General features: G+C 52.6%; 1 protein-coding gene across 1 annotated transcript in view; it reads left to right on the plus strand.

The window, feature by feature from the left end:
- NPLOC4 (NPL4 homolog, ubiquitin recognition factor) overlaps positions 1-15054 on the plus strand; it is a 48127-nt gene that overhangs the window by 18609 nt on the left and 14464 nt on the right. The window contains exons 6-11 of the mRNA XM_036268397.1: positions 1760-1883; positions 3191-3370; positions 6466-6552; positions 8847-8918; positions 10023-10149; positions 12319-12479. Of these exons, the coding sequence (XP_036124290.1) occupies positions 1760-1883; positions 3191-3370; positions 6466-6552; positions 8847-8918; positions 10023-10149; positions 12319-12479 (751 nt within the window). The remainder of the gene's footprint in view (positions 1-1759; positions 1884-3190; positions 3371-6465; positions 6553-8846; positions 8919-10022; positions 10150-12318; positions 12480-15054) is intronic.

Genomic DNA, 15054 nt, shown 5'->3' on the forward strand with positions numbered 1-15054 from the left:
AGGCTGCCCTTCCCTGTGTGCAGGCCTCGGGGTGGAGTCGGCAGGCTGCCCTTCCCTGTGTGCAGGCCTCGGGGTGGAGTCGGCAGGCTGCCCTTCCCTGTGTGCAGGCCGCGGGGTGGAGTCGGCAGGCTGCCCTTCCCTGGAGTGTAGGCCTGGGGTGGAGTCGGCAGGCTGCCCTTCCCTGGAGTGTAGGCCTGGGGTGGAGTCGGCAGGCTGCCCTTCCCTGTGTGCAGGTGGCGGGTGGAGTCGGCAGGCTGCCCTTCCCTGTGTGCAGGCCTCGGGGTGGAGTCGGCAGGCTGCCCTTCCCTGGAGTGTAGGCCTCGGGGTGGAGTCGGCAGGCTGCCCTTCCCTGTGTGCAGGCCTGGGGTGGAGTCGGCAGGCTGCCCTTCCCTGGAGTGTAGGCCTCGGGGTGGAGTCGGCAGGCTGCCCTTCCCTGTGTGCAGGCCTCGGGGTGGAGTCGGCAGGCGGCCCTTCCCTGTGTGTAGGCCTCGGGGTGGCCAGAGAATGCACACTTGGACTGTTGTGGTTTCTTCCAACTCATCAAGTACTTACCTGTGTGATCCCTCTGTTGACTCCATTTTCACTTCACCAGAAGGTGACAGACTTCCTGCCGTGACCTGGTAATTCCTGCCAGTGCAGCAAGAAGAGATGGTGGCTGAACCCGAGTCAGCAACATTTTGTGAAGAATGTTATGTTGGCCCGATTATAGTTTTTTTCTGACAACCTGCTGACATCCTGAAATGACTTTTAAAAAAAGTTAGACCAGGAGAAAACAATCCCATCAGAAACCCATTCTTGCCTGTCAGTGGAATAAGCTATGGAACTTTCTGGACTGGGGGATGAATGTGCCAGCCTTTCTTCCGTCTGGGTCAAGGCCCATGGTCTCTGTGGGGGCACATCTGTAGCTGTCATTAACCTGCGGACAGGTGTGGGGGCCGCTTGCTCCCGCATGCCCCCAGAACCGTGCCAGTGGCTTGTGAAGATAAGATTGAGTGTTTGGACCATTTTGTGAACAGCGGACTGGCTGAGGGCTCACCCCAAGTCCAGAGTGGGGCCAGTGCTTCCTCACTGATAGTCTTATAACCACAGTGTTTATTTTGGCTAAAAGCAGAGTGAAGAAACCTTTGTTGTGTATCCTAATTGGGTTTTTCCTGTGAACAAGAATTTTTCACAGACATTTAAGTATGAGTCTCATGGTGTAAGTGTTGCTAATAAGTTAGCAGAACTGGAAAAGCACTGCACTTCCTTTCAGGGCACAGGTTAGATGGATAGACACTCAACAGTATTATCATTTTTAGAGATTTTTCATTGATTTTTAGAGAGAGAGGAAGGGACAGGGAGAAATGTTGATGTGAGAGCAAAACATAGATGGGCTGCCTCTCCTGTGCCCCCTACCGGGGATTGAGCCTGAAGCCAGGCATGTTCCTCGAACGGGAATCGAACCCGTAACTGTTCAGTGCACAGGATGACACTCAGCCACACTGGCCAGGGCTCAGCATTGTTGTTGAAATCATCCGGATGTTAGGGATAGTGGACATGAAAATGGCTTGTGTAGGACAGTAGTCATGTGCTCCTGCAGGCGGAGTGCACAGACGAGCTGGGCTCCACTGGGGGGATCTCAGCACATTTTCTCTGCTGCTCCACCCTGTGCCTTTGCTCCTTAGAGCTCTGTCCAGAGCGTAAGATGTTTGAATATTATTTCCAGTGTCCTGCCAAGCTTTTCATATGGTCACGTCTAATTAAGTTACCTTTTGTTCAGGGGGAAATTCGTTGCCCTGGAGAACATCAGCTGCAAGATTAAATCAGGGTGTGAGGGACACCTCCCGTGGCCCAACGGTATCTGCACCAAGTGCCAGCCTAGTGCCATCACGCTGAACAGACAGGTGAGGTGCTCGCTGCGTCGTGTGACAGCGGGAAGCAGGGTTTTGTGGCCGAGAAGTGAACATTTCCTTGGAGAGGAGCTGCCACTCACAGAGTGGGTTCCATCGGCTGATTCGCAATATTTCTTGACTGATCGATGGACCCTTCTGTGGAATCATACACCGAAGACAAGCTTTTTAAGATCTGTAGCTCTTGCAGGCAGGGGTGGGGCTTCGGTTTTCTGTTTTGTCAGCCTGTGTGGAGGCAAATTTTCCCGGTGACTGTTTAAAATACTGAGGACTTGCAACTTTGCCTTTTAAGAAACCGTATACCTGGAAACTTCTGAAGCATTGTCCTGGGACTAGCTCAGGGCACCTGTCCAAGCCAGTGAAGAAGGGAGCTGGGCTGGAGCAGGAGGGAAAGAACCAGGAAAATTGCATGTGGTTCTTCTGGCCTTTTCTGCTCTGTGGCCCTGGTCCCTGGGAACAGCCTCCTGCGTTTCCCTTCCGCTGCTGGCCCAAGGCTCCCCTCAGAGAATCCCATCGTCTCCCGGGCTCTTTGGAACCTTCTTGCCTTTTCCTGCTCTCCTTCCCTCTGTCTCTTCCTTGTTTTCTTTCTTTTCAAGAATTATTCTTTCCTGTAGAGATTTTGAAAACCTTCATGTTAGGTGAAATCCCAGTAAGATTAATTTGAATTAATTTATTGAGGAACCCCACCTATACCCACCTGCCACCGAGAATCTGATGTGGGCTTAAGGGCAGAGCACGTTCTTTCTTTTTTCTTTATTGATTTTAGAGAGAGAGGAAGGGAGAGGATGTGAGAGGGAAACATCGATGAGAGAGAACATGGACTGGCCGCCTCCTGCACGCCCCCCACTGGGGATCGTGCCCACAACCTGGGCATGTGCCCTGATCGGGAATTGAACCAGCAACCTCTTGGTGCAGGGTCAACACTCCACCACTGAGCCACATGGGCTGGGCGAGCACATTCTTTTTTAAAAAATTGATTTTGGAGAGAGAAATATTAATGGGTTGCCTCTCGTATACACTCCAACTGGGGCTCAAACCCGAAACCTGGGTATGAGCCCTGACTGGGAATCAAATCCACCGCCTTTGGGTGCACGGGATAATGCTCCAACTGAGCCACACCAGCCAGAGCCAGAGCACATTCTTAAGATATGTATGCACATGTGTATACTAAGGATCAGGTAAAAGCTATTTATTTTTACCTATGTAATTTTATTAACTATTTTCACCCCAATAAATTTAATTTAAAAAGATTTATTTATTTTGGATGGATGTTTTTATTTAGCCCATTGTTAACTCTACAGAAATACAGACATGTGGACAATATCATGTTTGAGAATCACACCGTTGCTGACCGCTTCCTTGACTTTTGGAGGAAAACCGGGAATCAGCATTTTGGATACTTGTATGGACGGTACACAGAGCACAAAGACATTCCTCTGGGCATCAGGGCAGAGGTGGCTGCCATTTATGAACCTCCTCAGGTGGGTCTGCAGTTTGATGGCCTCTGCATGTCTTTGTTGTGAAGACTTCGTGGTGCCCTTTCAGATTGTAGCTGCTTTTGTTTTACTCTTTGTCTGTCTACACACACACACAACACACACCCACACACACACTTCTGAATTATTGGAGAGTAAGATTATGGCTCCTAAATATTTCATCGTGTGTTTCCAAAGAATAAGGATATTCTCTTATGTAATAAGTACATTTATCAACTTAAGTAAATTGAACATTGATACAACACTTTTATTTCACCTGTTGTCTGTAGTGCACTTTAGTTGGCTGCCCCCAAAGCGTCCCACAGTTGCTCCCTCTCTTACGTCTGCACATCCTCCCCATGGCTACAGTCCGCTCTTCCGGGAATGATGGAAGCAGAGGCACAGGATCGCGTAGCTCTTCCCCCGCCACACACACCGCTGGGTCAGAGCAGCACTGGAATGCCGCTGTGCTGGACTGAAAACTGTGTGAGGTGTTTTTGGTGGGAGGGGGAGCGTCCTTAGGGTATATCTGTTTCTATGTTTGTGTTTTCAAGATTTTGTATTGATTTTTAGAGTGGAAGGGAGTGGGGGATGGGAGAAACATCGAACATGGATCAGGTGCGTCCTGCACACCCTCTGCTAGGGATTGAGCCTGCAGCCGGGAGTGTGCCTCTACTGGAGGTCAGACCAGCAACCTTTTGGTGCACGGGACGATGTCCAGCCAACTGAGCCACACCGGTCAGGGCTGTCACTGTGTTTTAAAGTTACTTGGGCCTTGGCCGGTGTTGCTCAGTTGGTTGGAGCAGTGTCCCATACACTGAAAGATTGTGGGTTCAATTACCAGTCATGGCACATATCTAGGTTGCGAGTTCCATCCCTGGTTGGGCCGTGTACGGGAAGGCAACCAGTTGATGTTTCTCTCTCTAAAATCAATAAACATGTCCTCGGATGGGGATTACAAATTAATTAATTTTTAAAAAGTTACTTGGAAGATCCTCTCAGTATGATGATGCCACCAGCCAGTCACAGCTTATGCTCATTTGCATTCATTTTCAGTGTCGAGGGGCTGGTTTTATGCTCTGTGAGCACTTGAGTTTCAGGCAGCAGGGTGATGCTGACGTGGGGGAAGTAGACTCATGTCTGCAGTGGGCCGTGAGATTCCACAGAGAACAAGACGGACTGGGGGTGGCTAGCACGATGGTAGGACCCAGTGAACGGTAATGGCTGAGTTGGGTGCTGGGAAACGGGTGTTCTCTGTAAAATTCTTTTGACTTTAGTGAATGTTTGAAATCATTTATAAAAAAAATTGTCGAAAAAGAAAAAAAATTGCACGTTTCTGAAGTCAGACTTGGAAGCGAAGTATTCACTTCGCTTGTCCTGTTTCCTCCCTTTCCCTGCAGGTAGCGCTAACCTGTAAAAATGTCTAGTCTAGACTTCCAAAGCTACACCAGAACTCCTACTGCCCAGCCCTGGTTTCTGAGTGTCTGTTCCGCACTGTGTGCACCTTTGTCACCAGGCCGTGTTCTAGAGGGCATGCCGTGACTGGCCTGCTTTATGCACGAACAGGGTCTGAAACTGCAGGCTTGTGGCCACTGGCTGGTATGCAGGTGTGTGGCTGTGGCACAGATGCCAGTGCCTTCCTGGCTGTGTTTGTACAGGTGTCAAGTGTAGTCTGACCCCTCCTGTTGGCGTTTACCAAGAGCTACAGACGAAGTGTTTGACTGGGCCTTTGGTGGTCCACTTAAAAGGAGACACTAGGTGGCAGCACAGACACCACCAGCTGGCCTGTGTGCAGGGCTCAGGAGGCTCCTGTGAGGCACCAGGTGCTCCGCTCCGTGTGGGTCTCATTCATGAAGGGTCCAACGTTCTGTCAAGAGCATGACTGAGCAAAAAACAAGAACCTCTGGCACCCAGACTACTAATAGCATCACAGCCCCCAATTTGGGGATCGAACCAATTGACCACTGAGAACCTCCAGCTTATTAGAAGTTGAAGCTCATGCTGCTGAAGGTCGTGAGAGGAGACCCTCAGGCTTGTCCTGAGTGTGCGGTTCACCTGGGCTCTGAAGGTGTCAGTGAACTTCAGATGGGTGGTGCCAGCAACAGATGGGTCTTCTGTGGTTTTGCCAGAATGACATTAATTACAAGGATCGCTCCAGTTAGGAACTTAGTCTGGGCTTACCTTCACTGTCCGGATTCTGCAGCCCGGGCTGCTGCTCAGCATGACACTTATATTTTTTTAAATATGCTTTTATTGATTGTTTTTTTTAGAGAGGTAGAAAAATTGATGAGAGAGAAATGTTGATTGGCTGCCTCCTGCAAGCCCCCACCGGGGATCAAGCCTGCAACCTGGGCATATGCCCTGACTGGGAATCGAACCGGGACCTCTCAGTCCATGGACAACACTCAACCCACTGAGCCACACTGGCCGGGTGGCACAACACTTCTTATTGACGACTCACAACTGCATTTCAGTGCAGATTAGAGGTTGCATGAGCATCACCCACTGCAGGCAATCGGAGCTGGTGGCCAGTTAGGCTGCATGTGAACTGGCCAGAGCCTGAGCCCACCTCTGTCCCTAGCTGAGTGCTCTGCCACCAGCCAGCAGGTCACTGGTTTCAGACCCTTTCTCCTTTGCTGGGGGCTGCGAGCCTGTTTCTCCATCACTTGGGACCTTGCCAGGGAAGCTGTGTCTGGGGATGAATGTCACCTTATATCTCTCATCCTGCCAAACCTACTTAGAGGGAAACTATTTATCCAAAGGCGATTTGAAACTAACTTTTTCCCCCAACAAAGGAACCTTAAGAAACTGTATAGAGAGCCTTCCTTAGTCCCTGACGGTCCCACTTGCTGTGGAGCTGTGATCAGTCTGCACATCGTATCCCGGTTTCTGAGTCTTGACTAGAAGCGTGATGCAGCCTGAGAGGGGACGAGCTGGTTGTATGTGATCTGGTGGCCTTGAGTTCTTCCTGCTGCTGTCACTCTCCTTTAGGCCAGGGTGACCCATGCTCCTTTGTGACACTGGAGCCAGAAATGGAGCTGGGGGTGTACACTTTTCTTAGCCCACTCCTCCAAATCCGTCTCTCCTTTAATGCCCGACAGATTGGAACACAGAACAGTTTGGAGCTTCTTGAAGACCCAAAAGCTGAGGTGGTGGATGAAATTGCTGCCAAACTCGGCCTGAGGAAGGTACTGGCCTTGGTGGAGCCTGGGCTCTGGGGACATCCAAGTGGGAGGTGTGGCCAGGCCTCACCTGGGACTGAGCACCCAGCTGCATGCGGTCAGGTGCAGGCCAGCAGTTCTGAAGCCTCACTTGTGTTTATTGGGCACCAGAAGCTTTTATGTTTCTCTCTGATTTAGAGTAAAATGAGAACATTTTCCTGAGCATAAACTAAATGATCCCAGTGCAGGGCTGTTACACTTAAAGCTGCTAGCCATTTTTCTTATTTTTAGTTTTTTTATTCCTTACCTGAGGATATTTTTCTACCTATTATCAGACAGAGTGGGAGGGAAGGAGAGAGAGAGAGAGACAGAGAAACAGTGTGATAGAGCCACATCGACTGGTTGCCTCCCGCACAACCCGACCCGGGCTGGGGACAAACCGAAACCGAGGTACGTGCCCTTGACCGGAATCTAACCTGCAACTCATTGGTCCATGGGTCGATGCTCTAACTGCTGAGTCAAACTGGCCAGGACTGCCAGCCACTTTTCTTGGGGACTGCTTCAAGGTGGGGGAAGCCGTGGAACCAGATCCCTGTCTTTCTGCCTGGGTGGGGACCCCAGTGCCAGGCTGTGTCCTCCTGCCTGGCTGCCACGCACCCTTAGGTGCCAGCTCCTCTGTCGTGTGCCTTTGCTGCCTCTGGCCAAGACCTGTCCACAGTCTCCATGTCCTGCTGTGGTGTGGAGCAGGCGTTTCCTCTCCAGTCATCCCCAAACCTGCTTACCGCTCAGGGGTCAAAGTACATGCACCTCCTAGTGTCGCGGGCACTTAGACAGCCAAGGAGTACGTCCTTGTCGAGTCTACAGATGTGTGTGGACTGTGACTCTGAACACATCTTAGAGGTTCACTATTAGTACCTTTGCAAGTTTTTCCCTTTACTTCCTGATCAGTTTAGACAGTGAAAATAAATTTTCTCTAATAAATAATGGGGAAAACTAGAAATGTGCTTTCTAACCTGGGAATGTTAGGGAGCAGAGTCACTGCACCGTTGTAAGAAAAATGACCCATTGTCCCTAATGGAGCAGCCTCTCGATTTAGGGTCATGTTCCTGTTTAAGTCCTGGAAGCCTCTCTCCGTGCCATCTTTTTTTTTTTTTTTTTTTATCCTCACCCGAGGATATTTTTCCATTTTTTTGTACAGATAGAGTGGGAGGGAGAGAGAGAGAGAAACATCGACGTCAAGGGACACATCGAGTGGTTGCCACCCGCACGACCAACCAGGGCCGGGAACAAACTGCAATCGAAGTACGTGCCCTTAGCGGGAACCGAACCCGGGTCTCTCCGGACCGCAGGCCGACGCTCTAACCGCTGAGCCAAACCGGCCAGGGCACGGTGCCATCTTTTGACGACATTTAGTACAAGCACATCGTTCCCGACAGTCGTGATGTGATAGAGGATTTGGAGTTACCTGAATGCCTTTCTCCAAAACACTGCTTCGCGTGTGCCCCAGCCCCTCAGCAGCTGTGCACCGCGCCTCCACTGTCCTCGGAGCCTCGCCTCTCCATGCCGCCCTCGTGCTTTCATTCACTGGGCATCGTGAGGGAAAGGACAGTCTCAGCTGCCGGTCAGCTGTGCAGGAGCAGGATTGGAGAGTCCTGTATCCCGCTGTGCCGGCAGCGTCCTGGGCCCCAGACCACTTTCCCAAGGGACAGAAGTGGGTGTGTGCCTGGCTTCCAGCCTGCTCACAGTCCCCCAGGTTCTGGCTCAGGCCCGCGGGAGGCTTGCGGGCACAGGAGGGCCAGTGGTCATGGAGCACACAGACACTGTCACTGCAGCAGGACAGGGCTCTGAGGCCGCCCCTGCCCCGAGCTTGGGGACCAGGCTGAGGGTGCCCTGGTGCCGGGACTTTCACACTCTGTACCCTCAGGCGCTTCCTCAGCAGTCCCCAGGGTGGTACTGCTCCTGTCCTCGCCCTCAAGGGCGTCTGTTTTCTACCTGGCACCTGAGACACGGCACCTTGGTGTGCTTCCTCTGGGCAGCGACGCTCCATTTTCATTGACAGTCTGTTCATTTTGTTGACCGTGGGGTCCCCTGCGCTTGGCACGGTTTGCTGACGGGTCAGTGAGCTCTGCTCGTTTCCCTCCTCTCTGACCCGGCAGCACCTGGAGGGCGGCCGCTTTGAACTGAGCGGTTTGGTATCCCTGGCCTGGCCTGAGGTTCAGGGGGGTCTTGGCGACGACTGTCTGTGAGCTATCTGGGCAGAGGCCAGAAACCATCGCCCATTTCCAGGAGAGACTCAGAAGCTGCTTTCTTTCCTTATGCAGGTTGGCTGGATATTTACTGACCTCGTCTCAGAAGACACACGAAAGGGTACAGTCCGATACAGTCGGAATAAGGTGAGGGGGCGGGGCAGGCATGCTCGCTGACACGCAGCTTGGTTCCAAACCTGCTCTGGCCCATGCTCTTGGGGGTCTCTGCAAGCTTGCGTTGTTGGTTAGACCAAGTTATTTTCAACATGGTGTTCTCAATCAATGAAGGCGACTCCCTTCAGTCAGTCTTGTAGAGCAAACGCACACGACCTTGTAGGCCAGTGCTTTCAGGGTCAGCCTTGGGGTGGATCGTGCATTGTTTCCGGCCTTCCGAGCTGTGCATGACTTTTTGGGAGGGTTAATGATGGCCAGGAACGCAGACATTGGCTTCACCCTAGTTTTTCGTGTTTTTTTTTTAATATGTTTTTATTAATTTTTTTTTTTTAGAAAGAGGAAGGGAGAGAGATAAACATCGATTGACTGCCTCCTGCACGCCCCCTACTGGGGATGGAGCCTGCAACCCGGGCATGTGCCCTGACCAGGAATCTAACCAGGACCTCTCAGTCCAGAGGATGACACGCAATCCACTGAGCCACACCAGCCGGGCTAACCTAGTTTTTGACATGTTGTAGTTTAGTACTTTTTTTTTTTTTTATCCTCACCCGAGGATATTTTTCCATTTTTTGTACAGATAGAGTGGGAGGGAGAGAGAGAGAGAAACATCGACGTGAAGGGACACATCGAGTGGCTGCCACCTGCACGACCAACCAGGGCTGGGGACAAACTGCAACCGAAGTACGTGCCCTTAGCGGGAACCGAACCCAGGTCTCTCCGGACCGCAGGCCGACGCTCTAACCGCTGAGCCAAACCGGCCAGGGCTAGTACTTTTTTTTTAATCCTCACTTGAGGATATTTTTAAAATTTAATTTTAGATAGAGTTGGAAGGAGGGAGGGAGAGAGAGAGAAAAACATCAGTGTGAGAGAGACACATTGCTCGGTTGCCTCCTGCACGACCGTGGGGCCAGGGACTGAACCTGCAACCCAGGTACGTGCCCTTGACCGGGAATCAAACCCGGACCTTTGGTCCACGAGCCAACACTAATCGCTGAGCCATGCTGGCCAGGGCTGTAGTTTAGTTCTTAAAATCTTCTAAAGAAGGAATGGAAGCGTAGTTTATGTGCCTCTCCTCAGGACACCTACTTCCTGAGTGCGGAAGAGTGCATCACTGCCGGAGACTTCCAGAACAAGCACCCCAACTTGTGTCGGCTCTCTCCTGACGGGCACTTCGGGTCCAAGTTTGTTACTGCAGTGGCTACAGGTATGACCGAGGACCTTTATTTGTTTGGTTGGGTTTTTTTGGACATTTTTGCATTTATGTTCAGATAGAGCAGGAGGGAGAGAGGGCGGGAGAGAGAGAGAGAAAGACGGATGTGAGAGAGACACATCGACTGGCTGCCACCCACACAACCCCAACTGGGGCTGGGGACAAACTGCAACCGAGGTATGTGCCCCTAGTGGGAACCTCACCCGGGACTCTCTGGTCCATGGGCTGACTCTCTAACTGTTGAGCCAAACCGGCCAGGGCTAACCGAGGACCTTTATATTTTAAGTGTTATTAGTCGTTTGTGTGTTTTGGTAGCTTTTTATTCTTAACTTATAGTAGATTTTCTTAATGGGCCTGTGAGACACTGATTCTTCTTTTTGGTTTGTGGTAAAAATCCTGACTGTGTCAGTGTTAGTCACAAAGCTACTGGAATCAGGGCCTCAGCATAGCTCTCCTGTAGTCCACTCTTGCTCCAAGTCCAAGGTGACTGGGTCTGGATCTGAGCTCGGGCTGCCTCTGCCCCTCCTCAGTAACCAGAGGCTGTGCAGGAGAGAAGAGGGCTGCTGGCTCTGCTCCTTGTTTGTTTTGACATCGTGAATGAAACTGTCATTTTCATGAAGCTTTCCAGGAGTGACTGTGTGTGTGTGTGTGTGTGTGTGCATGTGCGTGTGTGTGAGAGAAAGAGAGAGAGAGAGACAGGTTGTGGACTGCACAAATCTATGATAATGAAAGGTTATGGCCTGTGAAAAAGTGCCACCCATCTTTTATAACATGCTTGAGATGTGGTCCTAGAAAAAGCCAGATGTAGGACCATGCTGTTTGAAAGAAGTAGGAGTTTGAAACCTGGAGAGCCAGCTCCTAAAAGCATCATCTGTCTGGTCAGTTTTTTAGAGTAAACACGAACTCGCTCTGTGCAGATCTGGTTTCCCCCCTCGTGGGAATGCGCATTCAGTTCACGCTGGGCAACCAGCCTTTCCCTAGTTCTGTAGAAAGAAACAAACCCCTCCCCTAACGCCGCAGTTTGAAAGCCGCAGCAAGCACCTGCCTGCCGCTGCGGGACGGCCGGACCCTGCTCCCAGACGTCCACCGGCTGCGCGGGAGATGTGCTGCTGAGGCTCCTGGGCCCCTGTGGGGATAGCTCAGCGGCCAGAGGCACAGTTTAGAATGTAACTAGTTTCTAACTCGGCAGCTTGTACCTTCAGCTACTGAACCCCTTTCTTATTGGGAGTTTGGAAATTACAGATCATCTGTGGAATTTTTGCCTCTGAAATGTTTGCAAGCCAGACAGACAAAATCGGTGTTCCCTGATCAGTAACATTCTGATTTTGTAAAAAAAAAAAAAAAAAAAAAACTAAACTAAAATAGAGATATTGAGGTTTTCAGTTCTTTGAGCCATGAAAAGTGATGGATGTCAGCACTGTCTGGGTGTGACTGGGCTCTGGGGGCGAGTGTGTCTGCCTGTGTCTGCGGTGGTGGGAGGCATCCACATGCAGTCTCGGCCCCTCTCCGCTGTTTCCACTCAGTCTCAGCCGCCTCCATGACCCTCCTCGGCAGCCTTCACACTCACCCCTGTCCTTGATTTCAAGTCACGGTGGAGGCTTTATGGAGTGGGGATGAGACGGAGGAGGGGCGTGAATGGCGCTCTATGCCGCGCTGCCAGCAGCTCCTGAGGGGGTGGCCATGCAGGCTCCTCTGAAGCAGAGACGCCGTGCGTGTGATGCAGTTGCTGTCACTGTTTTCACTGCGAGGCTTCTGTCCTGCTCTTCTCCCCTCCGCTTCGCACCTCTGCAGCCTCCAGACGAACCCCCCGTCCACCCGAATGTAAGTGTGCTGGCACGTAGGGCTCTGTCTGTCGTTAAAGACCGAGAGCCCACGCATTTGACACTGAGCAATGTGGGCAGATATTGGAGCGCGTTTGCCAGCCTCGTACCCGGTTCTGAGCCGTGCCCTCAGTAGGCCTGCTGGAGGCGCTGGAGCGGCATCTCCGGGCCCTGCATTCAAGGCCTGTGCTCAAGCCACTCGGCAAGTTGCCGTCGGGTGGTTTCAGATTCTAAGCTCCAGCAGGCTCCTGTCGGTTTGCTCTGTTCTGAAGCGAAGAGGAGCAGATATGGGCTTGTGGTGAACGTCCTTCGGTGGATGCTCACGGAAGGTTTCTCCCTGCAGGTGGTCCCGACAACCAGGTCCACTTTGAGGGCTACCAGGTGTCTAATCAGTGCATGGCGCTAGTCCGGGACGAGTGCCTGCTGCCCTGCAAGGATGCCCCTGAGCTCGGCTACGTCAAGGAGTCCAGCAGCGAGCAGTATGTGCCTGATGTGTTTTATAAGGTAAGAACAGCACGGTGGGGGACTGCGAGTGGACGGAGGACGTGTGGACACTGGGTTGCCTGGGCCTTGACGGGTCCTGGTGCTTTCTGGCCAGATGGGGTGTTGTTGGTCAGCCGTGGTGGTTTGGTGTCAGCTTGTGGATAGAAGCATTCCATAGCATTTCCCAGGCCTGTTAGGGCCTATCACTAGGAGTGGACATACCCTCACTGGGTCTGGGGTAGAACACAAGTCCAGCATTGCAGCATAGTAGTTTCCGTTTCTGAGAAGGAGAAGACCTGTACCGGAGCAAAGCACGGAGCGCGTGGTCGGTGCCGAGGCTCCGCTCACTGAGGACAGACATGCCCGTTGCGTCTGGCTTCTAGTGACAACTGCAGAAGCTTCTGTTCGGAAGGCTTGTCCAGGTTGCGCATGCTTGAGTCCTGTGCTCCCTGGCAGCACCGGAGAGACGGTCTCTTCCTCATCCCGACTTGTCCCTGGCCGTGATCGAGGACCTGCCTGGTCCCGGGCAGACTCGCGTTCTCCCTGGCACTGTCTGCCGCCCGCAGGGCTTCGTCTTACAGCACGGGCAGCTTTGATGTCTGGAACGTGTTGTGTTTTGTTTTTTTTTTTATCCTCACCCGAGGACTTTTTTTTTTTTGCATTTATCTTCCGATAGAGCGGGAGAGAGGAGCAGGAGAGAGAGACGGAGGAAGGGAGAGAGTGAAACATCGACGTGAGAGAGAGAGAGACATCAAGTGGTCGCCACCCACACAACCCCAGCTGATGCCAGGGACAAACTGCAACCGAGGTACATGCCCCTAGTGGGAACTGAACCCAGGACTCTCAGGTCCACAGGCCAATGCTCCAACTGCTGAGCCAAACTGGCCAGGGCTAAATTCCTTTTTATTTGGTACCATCACTTACTAGGTTGGAAATTTGCTTTTCCCCCCGTTGTGTGTGTTTCTCGGACATGGCTGTGGAGCCTGTTGCTTCCTCCGTCACACTGCTGTTCCCATCGATTGTTGTCTGCCTGTTGGTGTGAGCAGCTGGGGGTGCTTCCCAGCGTGGTTCGTAGCCCTGGAGGCTTGGAGGCTGCGACAGCAGACATGGGAGCCACCCTTCTAGTCCTGTGGGCTCCGGGTCAGCTTTCACCCCTGCTTGTAGCATGATGGCATTGCCTGTGCTAACGCATCCTGGGAGTCCAGCAGTGGGCACCACAAGGTGACACCCACGTGAGGGGATGGTGTGGTCACTAACGGTGCGTGTTTGAGAATTGTTGAAGATACAGCGTAACACACAGTGTAAGTGTACGCTGCCTGGGTGTGCGTGCTGGTGTTTGGAAGATGGCTGGGGAGCTGTTTCTGCAGGTGCCTTCCGCCCAGCAGCAGGGCCGTGCTGTCGGGGCCCAGGGTGCACCCCTCTTGCGTGGGGCACCTGTGTGTGTGGTTTGAAGAGCTTGACGCGGGCTCCCTCGGGGGACTCTGGGTGGAAGTGGGCTCCTTGGTCACTGAGGCAGGGGTCACACGTCCCTGCAGCCCCCTTGGTCTGGCAGGAAGACGTTAAATGATGACACTGTTTGCGTCCAGCATAGTGCCTTCTGCTTTCTTTTTCTGTTTTTTTTTTTTTTTTTTTTAATACGTTTTAAAGTTATATTTACACAGAATAAATGAGTATATGTGTTGCGCGTGTGGCCCGGCCATCATGTGGTCAGTCTGCTGCAGGTGACTCCTTCAGTTGTTCCTGGTGGTGGTTAGGGCGTTGCTGCAGCTTTGCACTGGGTGCCAGTGCCCCCGCTGGCTGGGAGCGTGACATGGACCCTACACGTGGACTTAAGTGTGGGGTCCGATGGTGTTTGAGGACCATTGGCCTGGATGAGTGATCAGGGAGTGGAGAAGGAGACGAGAAGTCAGGGCCAGCTGAACCTGGGCCTCCAACATGGACCCCGAGACAGCACGCATGCCCAGGCAGCAGGGAGCCTGGACGCGGAGCCGAGGATGGGGCTGCTGTGGCTGCCATGTGGCTGCTGGGGCCTTGATGAGCACCTTGCATCCGGGTAAGGCTGGTTGGTGTGGGTTCCAGGAGGAGGGGGTGGGGGGGAGTGAGCTGGCGGGCAGAAAGCTCTGAAGGAGTCTGGCTTCAAAGGGAGGTCGGCACCCTGGCTGGTGTGGTTCAGCGTTAGAGTGTCGGCCCGTGGACCAATGAGTCGCGGGTTCGATTCCGGCCAAGGGCACGTACCTCGGTTGCAGTTCAGTCCCCGGCCCTGCTCGGGGTCGTGTGGCAGGCAACCAGTTGATGTGTACCTCTCAAGTCGATGTTTCTCTCTCTCTCTCTCTCTCCCTTTCTCTGCCTCCCACTATCTGAAGATAAATGGGAAAAAATCCTCGGGTGAGGATAAAAGAACAGGGAGGTTGGCAGTGGCAGTGCTGGTGTGGGAGGTGGGATCTGACGGCTTCTTGATGGGCTTTTTCATGTACGAGAGCCTGCACGTGTGCCAACGCTGGGCCGTGGAGGGCGATGAGGGTGCAGGAGAGATTGGAGGGAACTGAGTGATGTCCTTGAGAAAATGGGGAGAGAGGGTCTGCTGCGGGGGCTGGGG

This window comes from Molossus molossus, unplaced genomic scaffold (genome assembly GCF_014108415.1).
Source record: "Molossus molossus isolate mMolMol1 unplaced genomic scaffold, mMolMol1.p scaffold_m16_p_19, whole genome shotgun sequence".
In the NCBI taxonomy this organism is placed as follows: domain Eukaryota; kingdom Metazoa; phylum Chordata; class Mammalia; order Chiroptera; family Molossidae; genus Molossus; species Molossus molossus.